At 46.6% G+C, this 13,324-nt stretch overlaps 1 protein-coding gene across 15 annotated transcripts; it reads left to right on the top strand.

The window, feature by feature from the left end:
• Window positions 1-366: 366 nt before the first annotated feature.
• On the top strand, window positions 367-7,697 carry LOC121177642. Of its 15 annotated transcripts, none has more exons than XM_041031930.1 (21): window positions 367-470; window positions 553-646; window positions 732-797; window positions 898-999; window positions 2,099-2,192; window positions 2,293-2,329; window positions 2,458-2,518; window positions 2,708-2,774; window positions 2,870-2,921; window positions 3,029-3,088; window positions 3,182-3,218; window positions 3,323-3,374; window positions 3,462-3,498; window positions 3,602-3,663; window positions 3,751-3,943; window positions 4,031-4,067; window positions 4,172-4,223; window positions 4,311-4,347; window positions 4,451-4,794; window positions 4,882-5,085; window positions 6,735-6,772. In XM_041031930.1, the coding sequence occupies exons 9-19, from the start codon at window positions 2,871-2,873 to the stop codon at window positions 4,730-4,732; spliced, it is 900 nt and encodes a 299-aa protein (XP_040887864.1). In that variant the 5' UTR covers window positions 367-470; window positions 553-646; window positions 732-797; window positions 898-999; window positions 2,099-2,192; window positions 2,293-2,329; window positions 2,458-2,518; window positions 2,708-2,774; window position 2,870; the 3' UTR covers window positions 4,733-4,794; window positions 4,882-5,085; window positions 6,735-6,772. The 15 variants fall into 15 exon arrangements, with proteins under 15 accessions (XP_040887864.1, XP_040887863.1, XP_040887861.1 ...); XM_041031929.1 differs by having other exon boundaries at window positions 3,462-3,663; window positions 4,451-4,512; window positions 4,600-4,794; XM_041031927.1 differs by having other exon boundaries at window positions 735-797; window positions 3,462-3,663.
• The last annotated feature ends 5,627 nt before the right edge of the window (window positions 7,698-13,324 follow it).

The raw sequence follows: 13,324 nt of genomic DNA, 5'->3' as shown, positions 1-13,324 counted from the left end.
GGCCAAGTGTGTGTGGCCCGACGGGTGTGGAGAGTGGTGTGTTTTAGGAGGCGAGCAGCATGGAGGCGAAGGAGGTCGCTGCAGCAGGTGGGTTCAGCAGCTCGTCGGAGGTTTGAAAATGCCGTGTCGAACATGGCGGATTGGGGCGAGTGGTGTTGCAACTCTGTGTTGACTGTCTGTTTGTGTCTCCCTTTTTTGCAGGATGGCGGCGCTAAACGTGAGGGCGAGCGGAGCCGCTGCGAGAGAGTAAGCAACTTGTTTGATCTCTCAAGAAATGTCTCTCGAAATATGTGTGTCGAAGCGACGGTTGCGGTAATGCGTTTCTTTTTCTCTTTCTGTCTGTCTCTTTCTTTCTTTGTGTGTGTGTGTGTTTTTGTGTGTGTGTGTGTGTGAGAGAGTGTTTGTAGGTGCTGCTGCCGCTGGCTGTGTGGGGGACCCAGCTGTGAGGCCGTGGCCAGGGTGGAGCTCAGGTATGGCGTCTAACCTGCTGTGGATGGTGTGGAGCGACGTGGCTTAAATTTTAATGGGTGTCCTTGTGTTTGTGTGTTGCAGGATGGAGGAGGGTGACCTGGGGAGGAGAGGCCGTGGCCGTGGTGCAGCTCCAGTCCGCCACCTGCTGGTGATGCAGAGGATGACGAGAGCCCAGGTGAGTGGATGCACTTGGCCAAAGCGAGCTCCGTGTGTCTACATGGAAGCATGTATGTCATCTTGTGGTTTGTGGATCTTTTCAGCAGGTAGCGGTCGGCGTCTGAGCGGGGCAAGAAGTCGGATCAGGCAGTGGACGGCGTGGAGAGCGGGTAGGCCCCTTTCGTACACATGGTAGAAAAGAGGGCGTTGTCATTGGGCTCGTTTTTGTGCAGATGAATGAGGCCAAAATAATGTTGTGCTTCTTTGCAGGTCGGAGGAGGTGACGCCGAGGCCCTGATCCGGAGGGCCGATTGAGAGGAGGCGAGCGAGGGCGACTCCAGGCAGCGTTCCTGTCCTAATAAAAACATGCACGTGTGTGTTTGTTTTTTCTCTCTGTGTGTCTGTCTGTTTGTTTGTCTGTCTGTGTTAGGTGTAGTTGTGCTAGGCGTGGTTTGGTGGCCACCTGTTTGGTAGTGTAGCGTGTCGGAGTAGGGATTGCGTGAGGTCGCGACGTGTTGGTTGTGCGGGCTGTAGCGTGTAGCATGGTGTTGTGTGTCGTCGTAGCGGTGGTGCGCGTCCCGAGCAAGTGTGCGGCCGGGTGTAGTAGTGCGTGTGTGGTGGGCATGTGGGTGCGCGGCGGGTCGGTTTGCGTGAAAGCGTCGCTTTCGGGTTTCGGGTTTCGGCTTGCGAGGTTTCGGGTTTCGGCTTGCGAGGTTGCGGGTTTCGGCTTCTTTGGCTCGGGGCTCGGGTCGATGTGTCGGTTTAGGGTCGATGAGGCAGGCGTTTGTGTGTGTGTGTGTGTGTGTGTGTGTGTTTGTATGTGCGCAGGTTTCGTTTGGCGGTGTGGTCCGGGGTCGAGTCATCTTGTCGCAGCATGGCATGGAGGAGTTCAAGGCGCAGTCCAGGTAAGCCTCTTGCAACATTTCAAGTGCTTGTCTTGTGAGTGTTTGTGCTTTTGTTGTGAGTGTCTGGCTAATGTTGTTTTGTCTTTGTCGTTAGCAGGTTGGAGCAGCTGATCCTGAGGAGCTTCTCTCTCTGTCTGTGTGTCTGTCTGTGTGTGTTGTTTTTGTCTGGGCTGGGTTTGTTGTGTAGTGGTGTGGCAACGTCTGTGGCAGGCACAGAGTTGTGCGTTGGCTTGAGTCGTGGGTTTGCGTGTGCGGGTTTTGGCGTGTCGTATCGTGTTGTGTCGTGGTCGGTCGAGTGCGTTTGCGCGTCGGTTGTGTTCGGTTTGCGTGAGAGCGTTGTCGTGGCTTCGTGACGTCGGACGTGCGTTTAGCTGTGGCGTGTGGTCAGGTCGATGAGTCGGTGTGGCGTTTTGGCGTAGTCGTTGCGGCACGTGTCTGTCTGTCTGTCTGTCTGTCTGTGTGTCTGTGTGTGTGTCTGTGTGTGTGTCTGTGTGTGTGTCTGTCTGTTTGATGGTCTGTCTGTGTGTGTGTCTGTCTGTTTGATTGTCTGTCTGTTTGTCCAGCAGGTGTTATTCCTGGCTGGGCTTCTATTGGTGGTGTGGTTCTGGTTCAAGTCATGTGGCAGAAGAATGGCATGGAGGACTTCAAGGTGCAGTCCAGGTAAGCCTCTTGCAGAATGTGATAGTGTTGCTGCTGCTGCAGCTGCAGCATTGTCTGGTTTTTATTTGATGCTCATGTTGTGTCTGTTTGTCTTGTGCAGGATGTGGGAGACGATCTGGAGCGATGTCTGAAATCAGGTGAGTGAATGTCTGTCTGACAACATAGCTCAATGTTTATGTTTGCTCGCTGTAGTGGTGTGACAGTTTGCCTGTATTAATCTCTGCTTTCTTTCCTCTTGGCCCTGCTGTCTGTCGCCGACTGGGAGAGTGTGTAGCATTGCCTGCAGAAGTGGGACTCGATGCAGCCACGGCCAGGGCGGAGTCAAGGTCAGTAGTGTTTAGCCTATGTATTGAAATGGGAGTTGGACTTTGTGTGTGGCAGTACTTGATGTTCTGTGTGTTTTTCTGTGTAGTGCAGGCTGGAAGAGGACATGCAATGGAATGAGGCTGTGGAGCTCTGGTGTTTGTGTTTAAAGTGTTTGTTGTTTGTTTCTCTCTTTGTGTGTTTGAGTGCAGGTGCTGCTGGCTCTGGCTGTTTGGGGAGGGACCTAAGTGTCAGGTGATGGCCTGGGCGGAGTTTTAGGTATGCGGTCTGGCTGTAGTAGGAGGAAGTTTTGTCGATGGTGCGGAGCATGCTGATGTTGATGTCTTGTGTGTCCATGTGTTTGTGTTTTGCAGGATGCAGGATGGAGGAGGGAGACCAGGAGAGGCGAGGAGGAGTGTTTGTATGGTGAGGCAAGAAAGAAGCACTTTGTGTCTCGGATCTCTTGTCGTCTATGTCATTGGCCGGTTGTGACGAAGCGGGGGGTTTCTCTTTATGTTTGTGTGTGTGTGCAGGTGCTGCTGTCGGCGGCCCTGTCGAGGAGGGGTCGAGGCTACGGCCAGGGCGGAGCTCAGGTGTGCTGTCTTGCTGCTCTATGAGGAAGCGGTGTCGGTGCCGGTGCTTCATGATGTTGACCGGTCATGTGTCCATGTGTTTGTTTGTTTCAGGACGGAGGAGGGCGATCAGCAGAGAAGACTAAGAGGGGCAAGTACTAAGTCATTGGTCTCAAGCATGGCAGAAAAATATATATGTATATTTTTTGAACTGTTTATGTTGAAGTGTTGTTCTTTGTGCTTGACTGTGTGCAGGTGCTGCGGAGTCGAGGGGAGCTTTCGACGGCGAGGCCAGGGCGGAACTCAGGTGTGCTGTCTTGCTGCTCTATGAGGAAGCGGTGTCGGTGCTTCATGATGTTGATCGGTCGTGTGTCCATGTGTTTGTGTTTTTCAGGACGGAGGAGGGCGATCAGCAGAGAAGACCAAGAGGGGCAAGTACAAAGTCTTTGGTCTCAAGCATGCCAGGAAAGTAGCTATATTTTGTTTAACTGTTTATGTAGAAGTGTTGTTCTGTGTGTGCTTGACTGTGTGCAGGTGCTGTTGAGTTTGGCTGCGTCGAGGGGAGATTCCGACGGCGAGGCCGGGGCGGAACTCAGGTGTGCTGTCTTGCTGCTCTATGAGGAAGCGGTGTCGGTGCTTCATGATGTTGATCGGTCGTGTGTCCATGTGTTTGTGTTTTTCAGGACGGAGGAGGGCGATCAGCAGAGAAGACTAAGAGGGGCAAGTACTAAGTCTTTGGTCTCAAGCATGGCAGAAAAATATATATGTATGTTTATTGAACTAACTATGTTGAAGTGTTGTTCTTTGTGCTTGAATGTGTGCAGGTGCTGCGGAGTCGAGGGGAGCTTTCGACGGCGAGGCCGGGGCGGAACTCAGGTGTGCTGTCTTGCTGCTGTATGAGGAAGCGGTGTCGGTGCTTCATGATGGTGATCGGTCGTGTGTGCATGTGTTTGTGTTTTTCAGGACGGAGGAGGGCGATCAGCAGAGAAGACCAAGAGGGGCAAGTACTAAGTCATTGGTCTCAAGCATGGCAGAAAAATATATATGTATTTTGTTTGAGCTAACTATGTTGAAGTGTTGTTCTTTGTGCTTGACTGTGTGCAGGTGCTGCGGAGTCGAGGGGAGCTTTCGACGGCGAGGCCAGGGCGGAACTCAGGTGTGCTGTCTTGCTGCTCTATGAGGAAGCGGTGTTGGTGCTTCATGATGGTGATCGGTCGTGTGTGCATGTGTTTGTGTTTTTCAGGACGGAGGAGGGTGATCAGCAGAGAAGACCAAGAGGGGCAAGTACAAAGTCTTTGGTCTCAAGCATGTAAGAAAAATATCTATATTTTGTTTAACTGTTTATGTTGAAGTGTTGTTCTGTGTGTGCTTGACTGTGTGCAGGTGCTGTTGAGTTTGGCTGAGTCGAGGGGAGCTTCCGACGGCGAGGCGAGGGCGGAACTCAGGTGTGCTGTCTTGCTGCTCTATGAGGAAGCGGTGTTGGTGCTTCATGATGTTGATCGGTCGTGTGTCCATGTGTTTGTGTTTTTCAGGACGGAGGAGGGCGATCAGCAGAGAAGACCAAGAGGGGCAAGTACAAAATTTTTGGTCTCAAGCATGGCAGAAAAATATATATGTATTTTTTTTGAACTAACTATGTTGAAAAGTGTTGTTCTTTGTGCTTGAATGTGTGCAGGTGCTGCGGAGTCGAGGGGAGCTTTCGACGGCGAGGCCGGGGTGGAACTCAGGTGTGCTGTCTTGCTGCTGTATGAGGAAGCGGTGTTGGTGCTTCATGATGTTGATCGGTCGTGTGTCCATGTGTTTGTGTTTTTCAGGACGGAGGAGGGTGATCAGCAGAGAAGACTAAGAGGGGCAAGTACAAAGTCTTTGGTCTCAAGGATGGCAGAAACATAACTATATTTTGTTTAACTGTGTATGTTGAAGTGTTGTTGTGTGTGTGTGCTTGACTGTGTGCAGGTGCTGTTGAGTATGGCTGAGTCGAGGGGAGATTCCGATGGCGAGGCCAGGGCGGAACTCAGGTGTGCTGTCTTGCAGCTCTATGAAGAAGCGGTGTTGGTGCTTCATGATGTTGATTGGTCGTGTGTCCTTGTGTTTGTGTGTTTCAGGGTGGAGTAGGGCGATGAGCAGGGAAGACCAAGAGGGTTGAGGAGGTTTGAGTGTCTTGTGAGGCAAGTGCTAACTTATTGGTCTCAAGCATGTCAGAAAATGGTGTTTCTTAATTTTTGTTTTTTGTTTTTTTAACTGTCTCTGTTGAAGTGTTGTTTTGTGTGTGCTTGACTGTGTGCAGGTGTTGCTGAGTCCGACGGAGTCGAGGGGAAGTTCTGAGAGGCTGTGTCCAGCGTGTAAATGGGGTAGGTGCCTTTCTTTGCTGCACATAGTTTCAATATGAGAGGGGTGAAGGAGAAGTAGTCTAAAGGAATGTAGGTTTATTTTTTTTTTTGTGTGTGCAGGTTGGAGGCTCAGACTCTCAGGCCCAGACTGTCAGGCAGAGATCCAGAGGACCCAGAGGCAGGTAATGGTGGCGAAAGTGCACGTTTAGTAGCAGTCTTGTCATGGGGGAAAAAATAGTCATATTGTTTTTTGTTTCTCTGTTGTTTGGCTTTTGTGTGTGTGTGTCTGTCAGTCTGTTTGTTTGTTGGTTTGTCTGTGTGTGTAGGTGTGACAGATGTGGTTCAGAGTCCAGCTGTTAGGTAGTGATGTGTGTTCGAGTCGGGGCTTGGGTCGTGTTTGACGTGTAGCTCGGGCGGGGTGTAGGTTGTAGCTTGTAGCATGGTGTTGTGTGTAGTCGTAGTGTAGATGTGCAGTTGGGTGGAGTGTGTTTCTGGTCAAGTGTTTTTTTGGGGCAGAGTTGTGCTTACGTAGATGGCAGTCGTGTTGCGTCGTTCGTCGCGTCGGTCGTTGCGTCGCGTCGGTCGTTGCGTCGCTCGTTGCGTCGTGTCGGTCGTTGCGTCGTTCGTTGCGTCGTTCGTTGCGTCGTCCGTTGCGTCGTCCGTTGCGTCGTCCATTGCGTCGTTTTTTGTGTCGGGGGTTAAGGTTGATTAGTCGGCGTGTGGGGTTGTTTTAGTGTAGGCATGTGGGTGTGTGTGTGTGTGTGTGTGTGTGTTTGCATGCAATGGAATGGAATGGAATGAGGCTGTGGAGCTCTGGTGTTTGTGTTTAAAGTGTTTGTTGTTTGTTTCTCTCTTTGTGTGTTTGAGTGCAGGTGCTGCTGGCTCTGGCTGTTTGGGGAGGGACCTAAGTGTCAGGTGATGGCCTGGGCGGAGTTTTAGGTATGCGGTCTGGCTGTTGTAGGAGGAAGTTCTGTCGATGGTGCGGAGCATGCTGATGCTGATGTTGATGTCTTGTGTGTCCATGTGTTTGTGTTTTGCAGGATGGAGGAGGGAGACCAGGAGAGGCGAGGAGGAGTGTTTGTGTGGTGAGGCAAGAAAGAAGCACTGTGTGTCTCGGATCTCTTGTCGTCTATGTCATTGGCCGGTTGTGACGAAGCGGTGGTTTTCTCTTTATGTTTGTGTGTGTGCAGGTGCTGCTGTCGGCGGCGCTGTCGAGGAGGGGTCGAGGCTACGGCCAGGGCGGAGCTCAGGTGTGCTGTCTTGCTGCTCTATGAGGAAGCGGTGTGGGTGCTTCATGATGTTGATCGGTCGTGTGTCCATGTGTTTGTGTGTTTCAGGACGGAGGAGGGCGATCAGCAGAGAAGACCAAGAGGGGCAAGTACAAAGTCTTTGTTCTCAAGCATGGCAGGAAAATATCTATATTTTGTTTAAGTGTTTATGTTGAAGTGTTGTTCTGTGTGTGCTTGACTGTGTGCAGGTGCTGTTGAGTTTGGCTGCGTCGAGGGGAGCTTCCGACGGCGAGGCCAGGGCGGAGCTCAGGTGTGCTGTCTTGTTGCTCTATGAGGAAGCGGTGTCGGTGCTGCATGATGTTGATCGGTCGTGTGTCCATGTGTTTGTGTGTTTCAGGACGGAGGAGGGCGATCAGCAGAGAAGACCAAGAGGGGCAAGTACAAAGTCTTTGGTCTCAAGCATGTCAGGAAAGTAGCTATATTTTGTTTAAGTGTTTATGTTGAAGTGTTGTTCTGTGTGTGCTTGACTGTGTGCAGGTGCTGTTGAGTTTGGCTGAGTCGAGGGGAGATTTCGACGGCGAGGCCAGGGCGGAACTCAGGTGTGCTGTCTTGCTGCTCTATGAGGAAGCGGTGTGGGTGCTTCATGAGGTTGATCGGTCGTGTGTCCATGTGTTTGTGTGTTTCAGGACGGAGGAGGGCGATCAGCAGAGAAGACCGATCAGCAGAGAAGACCAAGAGGGGCAAGTGCCAAGTCTTTGGTCTCAAGCATGTCAGGAAAGTAGCTATATTTTGTTTAACTGTGTATGGTGAAGTGTTGTTCTGTGTGTGCTTGACTGTGTGCAGGTGCGGTTGAGTGTGGCTGCGTCGAGGGGAGATTCCGACGGCGAGGCCAGGGCGGACACTAACAGTGTCTTCCTTTGTTTTGTTGTAGTGCCTAACGGATGTCTCTAGAGCTGAGGTGAGGCTGCGGCGGCTTGTGGAAGCGAAGTGCCATGAATGCGGGGCATGGTGTGACAGGAGAATCATGTGTGTCTCTGTCTGTGTTTGTTTGCAGGAGCGAGGTGCCGATGGAGAGGAGCAGGCGTTAGGAGCAGAGCGTGGGTGTCAGTAGGAGGTCCCCTGACGAATGACTGTCATTGTCGTTCCAGTGCGGCTGAGTTGTGTGTTATTTTTGTCATTGCGGACGCAATGCAGTGTGTGAGCAGCTGGATTTGTAGAGTGAGTCAATAAAGTTGTCGTGGTGTTGTTGTTGTTTATTTGTAGCCTTTAGCAACCAGCGATGTATAATTTAGCAAGACTTAGCCTTTGAGCAAGACTAAGTGTTTAAAGCGGAGACGTTAGCTTTAAGCATGTAGCCTTTTTCAAACACTTTGTCTTAGAGACTTAGCCTTTGAGCAAGACTAATTGTTTGAAGCTGAGATGTTAGCTTTGAGCACTTAGCCTTATTCAAACAGCGAGTCTGAATGTGTAGAGACTTAGCCTTTGAGCAAGACTAATTGTTTGAAGCCGAGACGTTAGCTTTGAACACTTAGCCTTATTCAAACACTGAGTCTGAATGAGTAGAGACTTAGCCTTTGAGCAAGACTAAGTGTTTAAAGCGGAGACGTTAGCTTTAAGCATTTAGCCTTGTTCAAACGCTTTGTCTTAGAGACGTAGCCTTTGAGCAAGACTAATTGTTTGAAGCTGAGATGTTAGCTTTGAGCACTTAGCCTTATTCAAACAGCGAGTCTGAATGTGTAGAGACTTAGCCTTTGAGCAAGACTAAGTGCTTAAAGCGGAGACGTTAGCTTTAAGCAATTAGCCTTGTTCAAACGCTTTGTCTTAGAGACTTAGCCTTTGAGCAAGACTAATTGTTTGAAGCTGAGATGTTAGCTTTGAGCACTTAGCCTTATTCAAACAGCGAGTCTGAATGTGTAGAGACTTAGCCTTTGAGCAAGACTAATTGTTTGAAGCCGAGACGTTAGCTTTGAACACTTAGCCTTATTCAAACACTGAGTCTGAATGAGTAGAGACTTAGCCTTTGAGCAAGACTAAGTGTTTAAAGCGGAGACGTTAGCTTTAAGCATTTAGCCTTGTTCAAACGCTTTGTCTTAGAGACGTAGCCTTTGAGCAAGACTAATTGTTTGAAGCTGAGATGTTAGCTTTGAGCACTTAGCCTTATTCAAACAGCGAGTCTGAATGTGTAGAGACTTAGCCTTTGAGCAAGACTAAGTGCTTAAAGCGGAGACGTTAGCTTTAAGCAATTAGCCTTGTTCAAACGCTTTGGCTTAGAGACTTAGCCTTTGAGCAAGACTAATAGTTTGAAGCTGCGACGTTAGCTTTGAGCACTTAGCCTTATTCAAATAGCGAGTCTGAATGTGTAGAGACTTAGCCTTTGAGCAAGACTAATTGTTTGAAGCTGCGACGTTAGCTTTGAGCACTTAGCCTTATTCAAACAGCGAGTCTGAATGTGTAGAGACTTAGCTTTTGAGCAAGACTAATTGTTTGAAGCCGAGACGTTAGCTTTAAACAGTTAGCCTTATTCAAACAGCGAGTCTGAATGTGTAGAGACTTAGCCTTTGAGCAAGACTAATTGTTTGAAGCTGAGATGTTAGCTTTGAGCACTTAGCCTTATTCAAACAGCGAGTCTGAATGTGTAGAGACTTAGCCTTTGAGCAAGACTAAATGTTTGAAGCCGAGACGTTAGCTTTGAACACGTAGCCTTATTCAAACGCTTAGTCTGAATGTGTAGAGACTTAGCCTTTGAGCGAGTCTAAGTGTTTGAAGCCGAGACGTTAGCTTTAAACAGTTAGCCTTATTCAAACGCTTAGTCTGAATTTGTAGGGACTTAGCCTTTGAGCGAGACTAATTGTTTGAAGCCGAGATGTTAGCTTTGAACACTTAGCCTTATTCAAACACTGAGTCTGAATGTGTAGAGACTTAGCCTTTGAGCGAGACCAATTGTTTGAAGCCGAGACGTTAGCTTTAAACACTTAGCCTTTTTCAAACACTGAGTTTGAATGTGTAGAGACTTAGCCTTTGAGGGAGACTAATTGTTTGAAGCTAAGACGTAAGCTTTAAGCACTTAGCCTTTTTCAAACACTGAGTTTGAATGTGTAGAGACTTAGCCTTTGAGGGAGACTAATTGTTTGAAGCTAAGACGTTAGCTTTAAGCACTTAGACTTTTTCAAACACTTTGTCTCTTTTTAGAGACTTAGCCTTTGAGCGAGACTAATTGTTTGAAGCCGAGACGTTAGCTTTGAACACTTAGCCTTAATCAAACGCATAGTCTTCGAGACTTAGTCTTTGTGAAAGACTAAATGTTTGAAGCTAAGACGTTAGCTTTAAGCACTTAGACTTTTTCAAACACTTTGTCTCTTTTGAGAGACTTAGCCTTTGAGCGAGACTAATTGTTTGAAGCCGAGACGTTAGCTTTGAACACTTAGCCTTAATCAAACGCATAGTCTCCGAGACTTAGTCTTTGTGAAAGACTAATTGTTTGAAGCTAAGACGTTAGCTTTAAGCACTTAGACTTTTTCAAACACTTTGTCTCTTTTTAGAGACTTAGCCTTTGAGCGAGACTAATTGTTTGAAGCCGAGACGTTAGCTTTGAACACTTAGCCTTAATCAAACGCATAGTCTCCGAGACTTAGTCTTTGTGAAAGACTAATTGTTTGAAGCTAAGACGTTAGCTTTAAGCACTTAGACTTTTTCAAACACTTTGTCTCTTTTGAGAGACTTAGCCTTTGAGCGAGACTAATTGTTTGAAGCCGAGACGTTAGCTTTGAACACTTAGCCTTAATCAAACGCTTTGTCTCCGAGACTTAGTCTTTGTCAAAGACTAAGTGTTTGAAGCTAAGACGTTAGCTTTAAGCACTTAGACTTTTTCAAACACTTTGTCTCTTTGTAGAGACTTAGTCTTTGAAAAAAGGCTAAGTGTTTGAAGCTAAGACGTTAGCTTTAAACACTTAGACTTTTTCAAACACTTTGTCTCCGAGACTTAGCCTTTGTCAAAGACTAATTGTTTGAAGCTAAGACGTTAGCTTTAAGCACTTAGACTTTTTCAAACACTTTGTCTCTTTTTAGAGACTTAGTCTTTGTGAAAGACTAATTGTTTGAAGCTAAGACGTTAGCTTTAAACACTTAGACTTTTTCAAACACTTTGTCTCCGAGACTTAGCCTTTGTCAAAGACTAATTGTTTGAAGCTAAGACGTTAGCTTTAAGCACTTAGACTTTGTCAAACACTTTGTCTCTTTTTAGAGACTTAGCCTTTGTGAAAGGCTAAGTGTTTGAAGCTAAGACGTTAGCTTCAAACACTTAGTCTTTTTCAAACGCTTTGTCTCCGAGACTTAGCCTTTGAAAAAGGCTAAGTGTTTGAAGCTAAGACGTTAGCTTCAAACACTTAGCCTTTTTCAAACGCTTTGTCTCCGAGACTTAGCCTTTGGAAAAGGCTAAGTGTTGGAAGCTAAGACGTTAGCTTCAAACACTTAGTCTTTTTCAAACGCTTTGTCTCCGAGACTTAGCCTTTGGAAAAGGCTAAGTGTTTGAAGCTAAGACGTTAGCTTCAAACACTTAGCCTTTTTCAAACGCTTTGTCTCCGAGACTTAGCCTTTGAAAAAGGCTAAGTGTTTGAAGCTAAGACGTTAGCTTCAAACACTTAGTCTTTTTCAAACGCTTTGTCTCCGAGACTTAGCCTTTGAAAAAGGCTAAGTGTTTGAAGCTAAGACGTTAGCTTCAAACACTTAGTCTTTTTCAAACGCTTTGTCTCCGAGACTTAGCCTTTGTGAAAGGCTAAGTGTTTGAAGCTAAGACGTTAGCTTCAAACACTTAGTCTTTTTCAAACGCTTTGTCTCCGAGACTTAGCCTTTGAAAAAGGCTAAGTGTTTGAAGCTAAGACGTTAGCTTCAAACACTTAGTCTTTTTCAAACGCTTTGTCTCCGAGACTTAGCCTTTGGAAAAGGCTAAGTGTTGGAAGCTAAGACGTTAGCTTCAAACACTTAGTCTTTTTCAAACGCTTTGTCTCCGAGACTTAGCCTTTGAAAAAGGCTAAGTGTTTGAAGCTAAGACGTTAGCTTCAAACACTTAGCCTTTTTCAAACGCTTTGTCTCCGAGACTTAGCCTTTGAAAAAGGCTAAGTGTTTGAAGCTAAGACGTTAGCTTCAAACACTTAGTCTTTTTCAAACGCTTTGTCTCCGAGACTTAGCCTTTGGAAAAGGCTAAGTGTTTGAAGCTAAGACGTTAGCTTCAAACACTTAGTCTTTTTCAAACGCTTTGTCTCCGAGACTTAGCCTTTGGAAAAGGCTAAGTGTTTGAAGCTAAGACGTTAGCTTCAAACACTTAGTCTTTTTCAAACGCTTTGTCTCCGAGACTTAGCCTTTGAAAAAGGCTAAGTGTTTGAAGCTAAGACGTTAGCTTCAAACACTTAGTCTTTTTCAAACGCTTTGTCTCCGAGACTTAGCCTTTGAAAAAGGCTAAGTGTTTGAAGCTAAGACGTTAGCTTCAAACACTTAGTCTTTTTCAAACGCTTTGTCTCCGAGACTTAGCCTTTGAAAAAGGCTAAGTGTTTGAAGCTAAGACGTTAGCTTCAAACACTTAGTCTTTTTCAAACGCTTTGTCTCCGAGACTTAGCCTTTGAAAAAGGCTAAGTGTTTGAAGCTAAGACGTTAGCTTCAAACACTTAGTCTTTTTCAAACGCTTTGTCTCCGAGACTTAGCCTTTGAAAAAGGCTAAGTGTTTGAAGCTAAGACGTTAGCTTCAAACACTTAGCCTTTTTCAAACGCTTTGTCTCCGAGACTTAGCCTTTGGAAAAGGCTAAGTGTTGGAAGCTAAGACGTTAGCTTCAAACACTTAGTCTTTTTCAAACGCTTTGTCTCCGAGACTTAGCCTTTGAAAAAGGCTAAGTGTTGGAAGCTAAGACGTTAGCTTCAAACACTTAGCCTTTTTCAAACGCTTTGTCTCCGAGACTTAGCCTTTGAAAAAGGCTAAGTGTTTGAAGCTAAGACGTTAGCTTCAAACACTTAGTCTTTTTCAAACGCTTTGTCTCCGAGACTTAGCCTTTGAAAAAGGCTAAGTGTTGGAAGCTAAGACGTTAGCTTCAAACACTTAGTCTTTTTCAAACGCTTTGTCTCCGAGACTTAGCCTTTGGAAAAGGCTAAGTGTTTGAAGCTAAGACGTTAGCTTCAAACACTTAGTCTTTTTCAAACGCTTTGTCTCCGAGACTTAGCCTTTGAAAAAGGCTAAGTGTTTGAAGCTAAGACGTTAGCTTCAAACACTTAGTCTTTTTCAAACGCTTTGTCTCCGAGACTTAGCCTTTGAAAAAGGCTAAGTGTTTGAAGCTAAGACGTTAGCTTCAAACACTTAGCCTTTTTCAAACGCTTTGTCTCCGAGACTTAGCCTTTGAAAAAGGCTAAGTGTTTGAAGCTAAGACGTTAGCTTCAAACACTTAGTCTTTTTCAAACGCTTTGTCTCCGAGACTTAGCCTTTGAAAAAGGCTAAGTGTTTGAAGCTAAGACGTTAGCTTCAAACACTTAGTCTTTTTCAAACGCTTTGTCTCCGAGACTTAGCCTTTGAAAAAGGCTAAGTGTTTGAAGCTAAGACGTTAGCTTCAAACACTTAGTCTTTTTCAAACGCTTTGTCTCCGAGACTTAGCCTTTGTGAAAGGCTAAGTGTTTGAAGCTAAGACGTTAGCTTCAAACACTTAGTCTTTTTCAAACGCTTT

Source organism: Toxotes jaculatrix, chromosome 24 (genome assembly GCF_017976425.1).
Source record: "Toxotes jaculatrix isolate fToxJac2 chromosome 24, fToxJac2.pri, whole genome shotgun sequence".
Lineage (NCBI taxonomy): Eukaryota > Metazoa > Chordata > Actinopteri > Toxotidae > Toxotes > Toxotes jaculatrix.
Note: the sequence above shows the minus strand (reverse complement) of the source record. Positions and strands in the feature narration are given on the sequence as shown.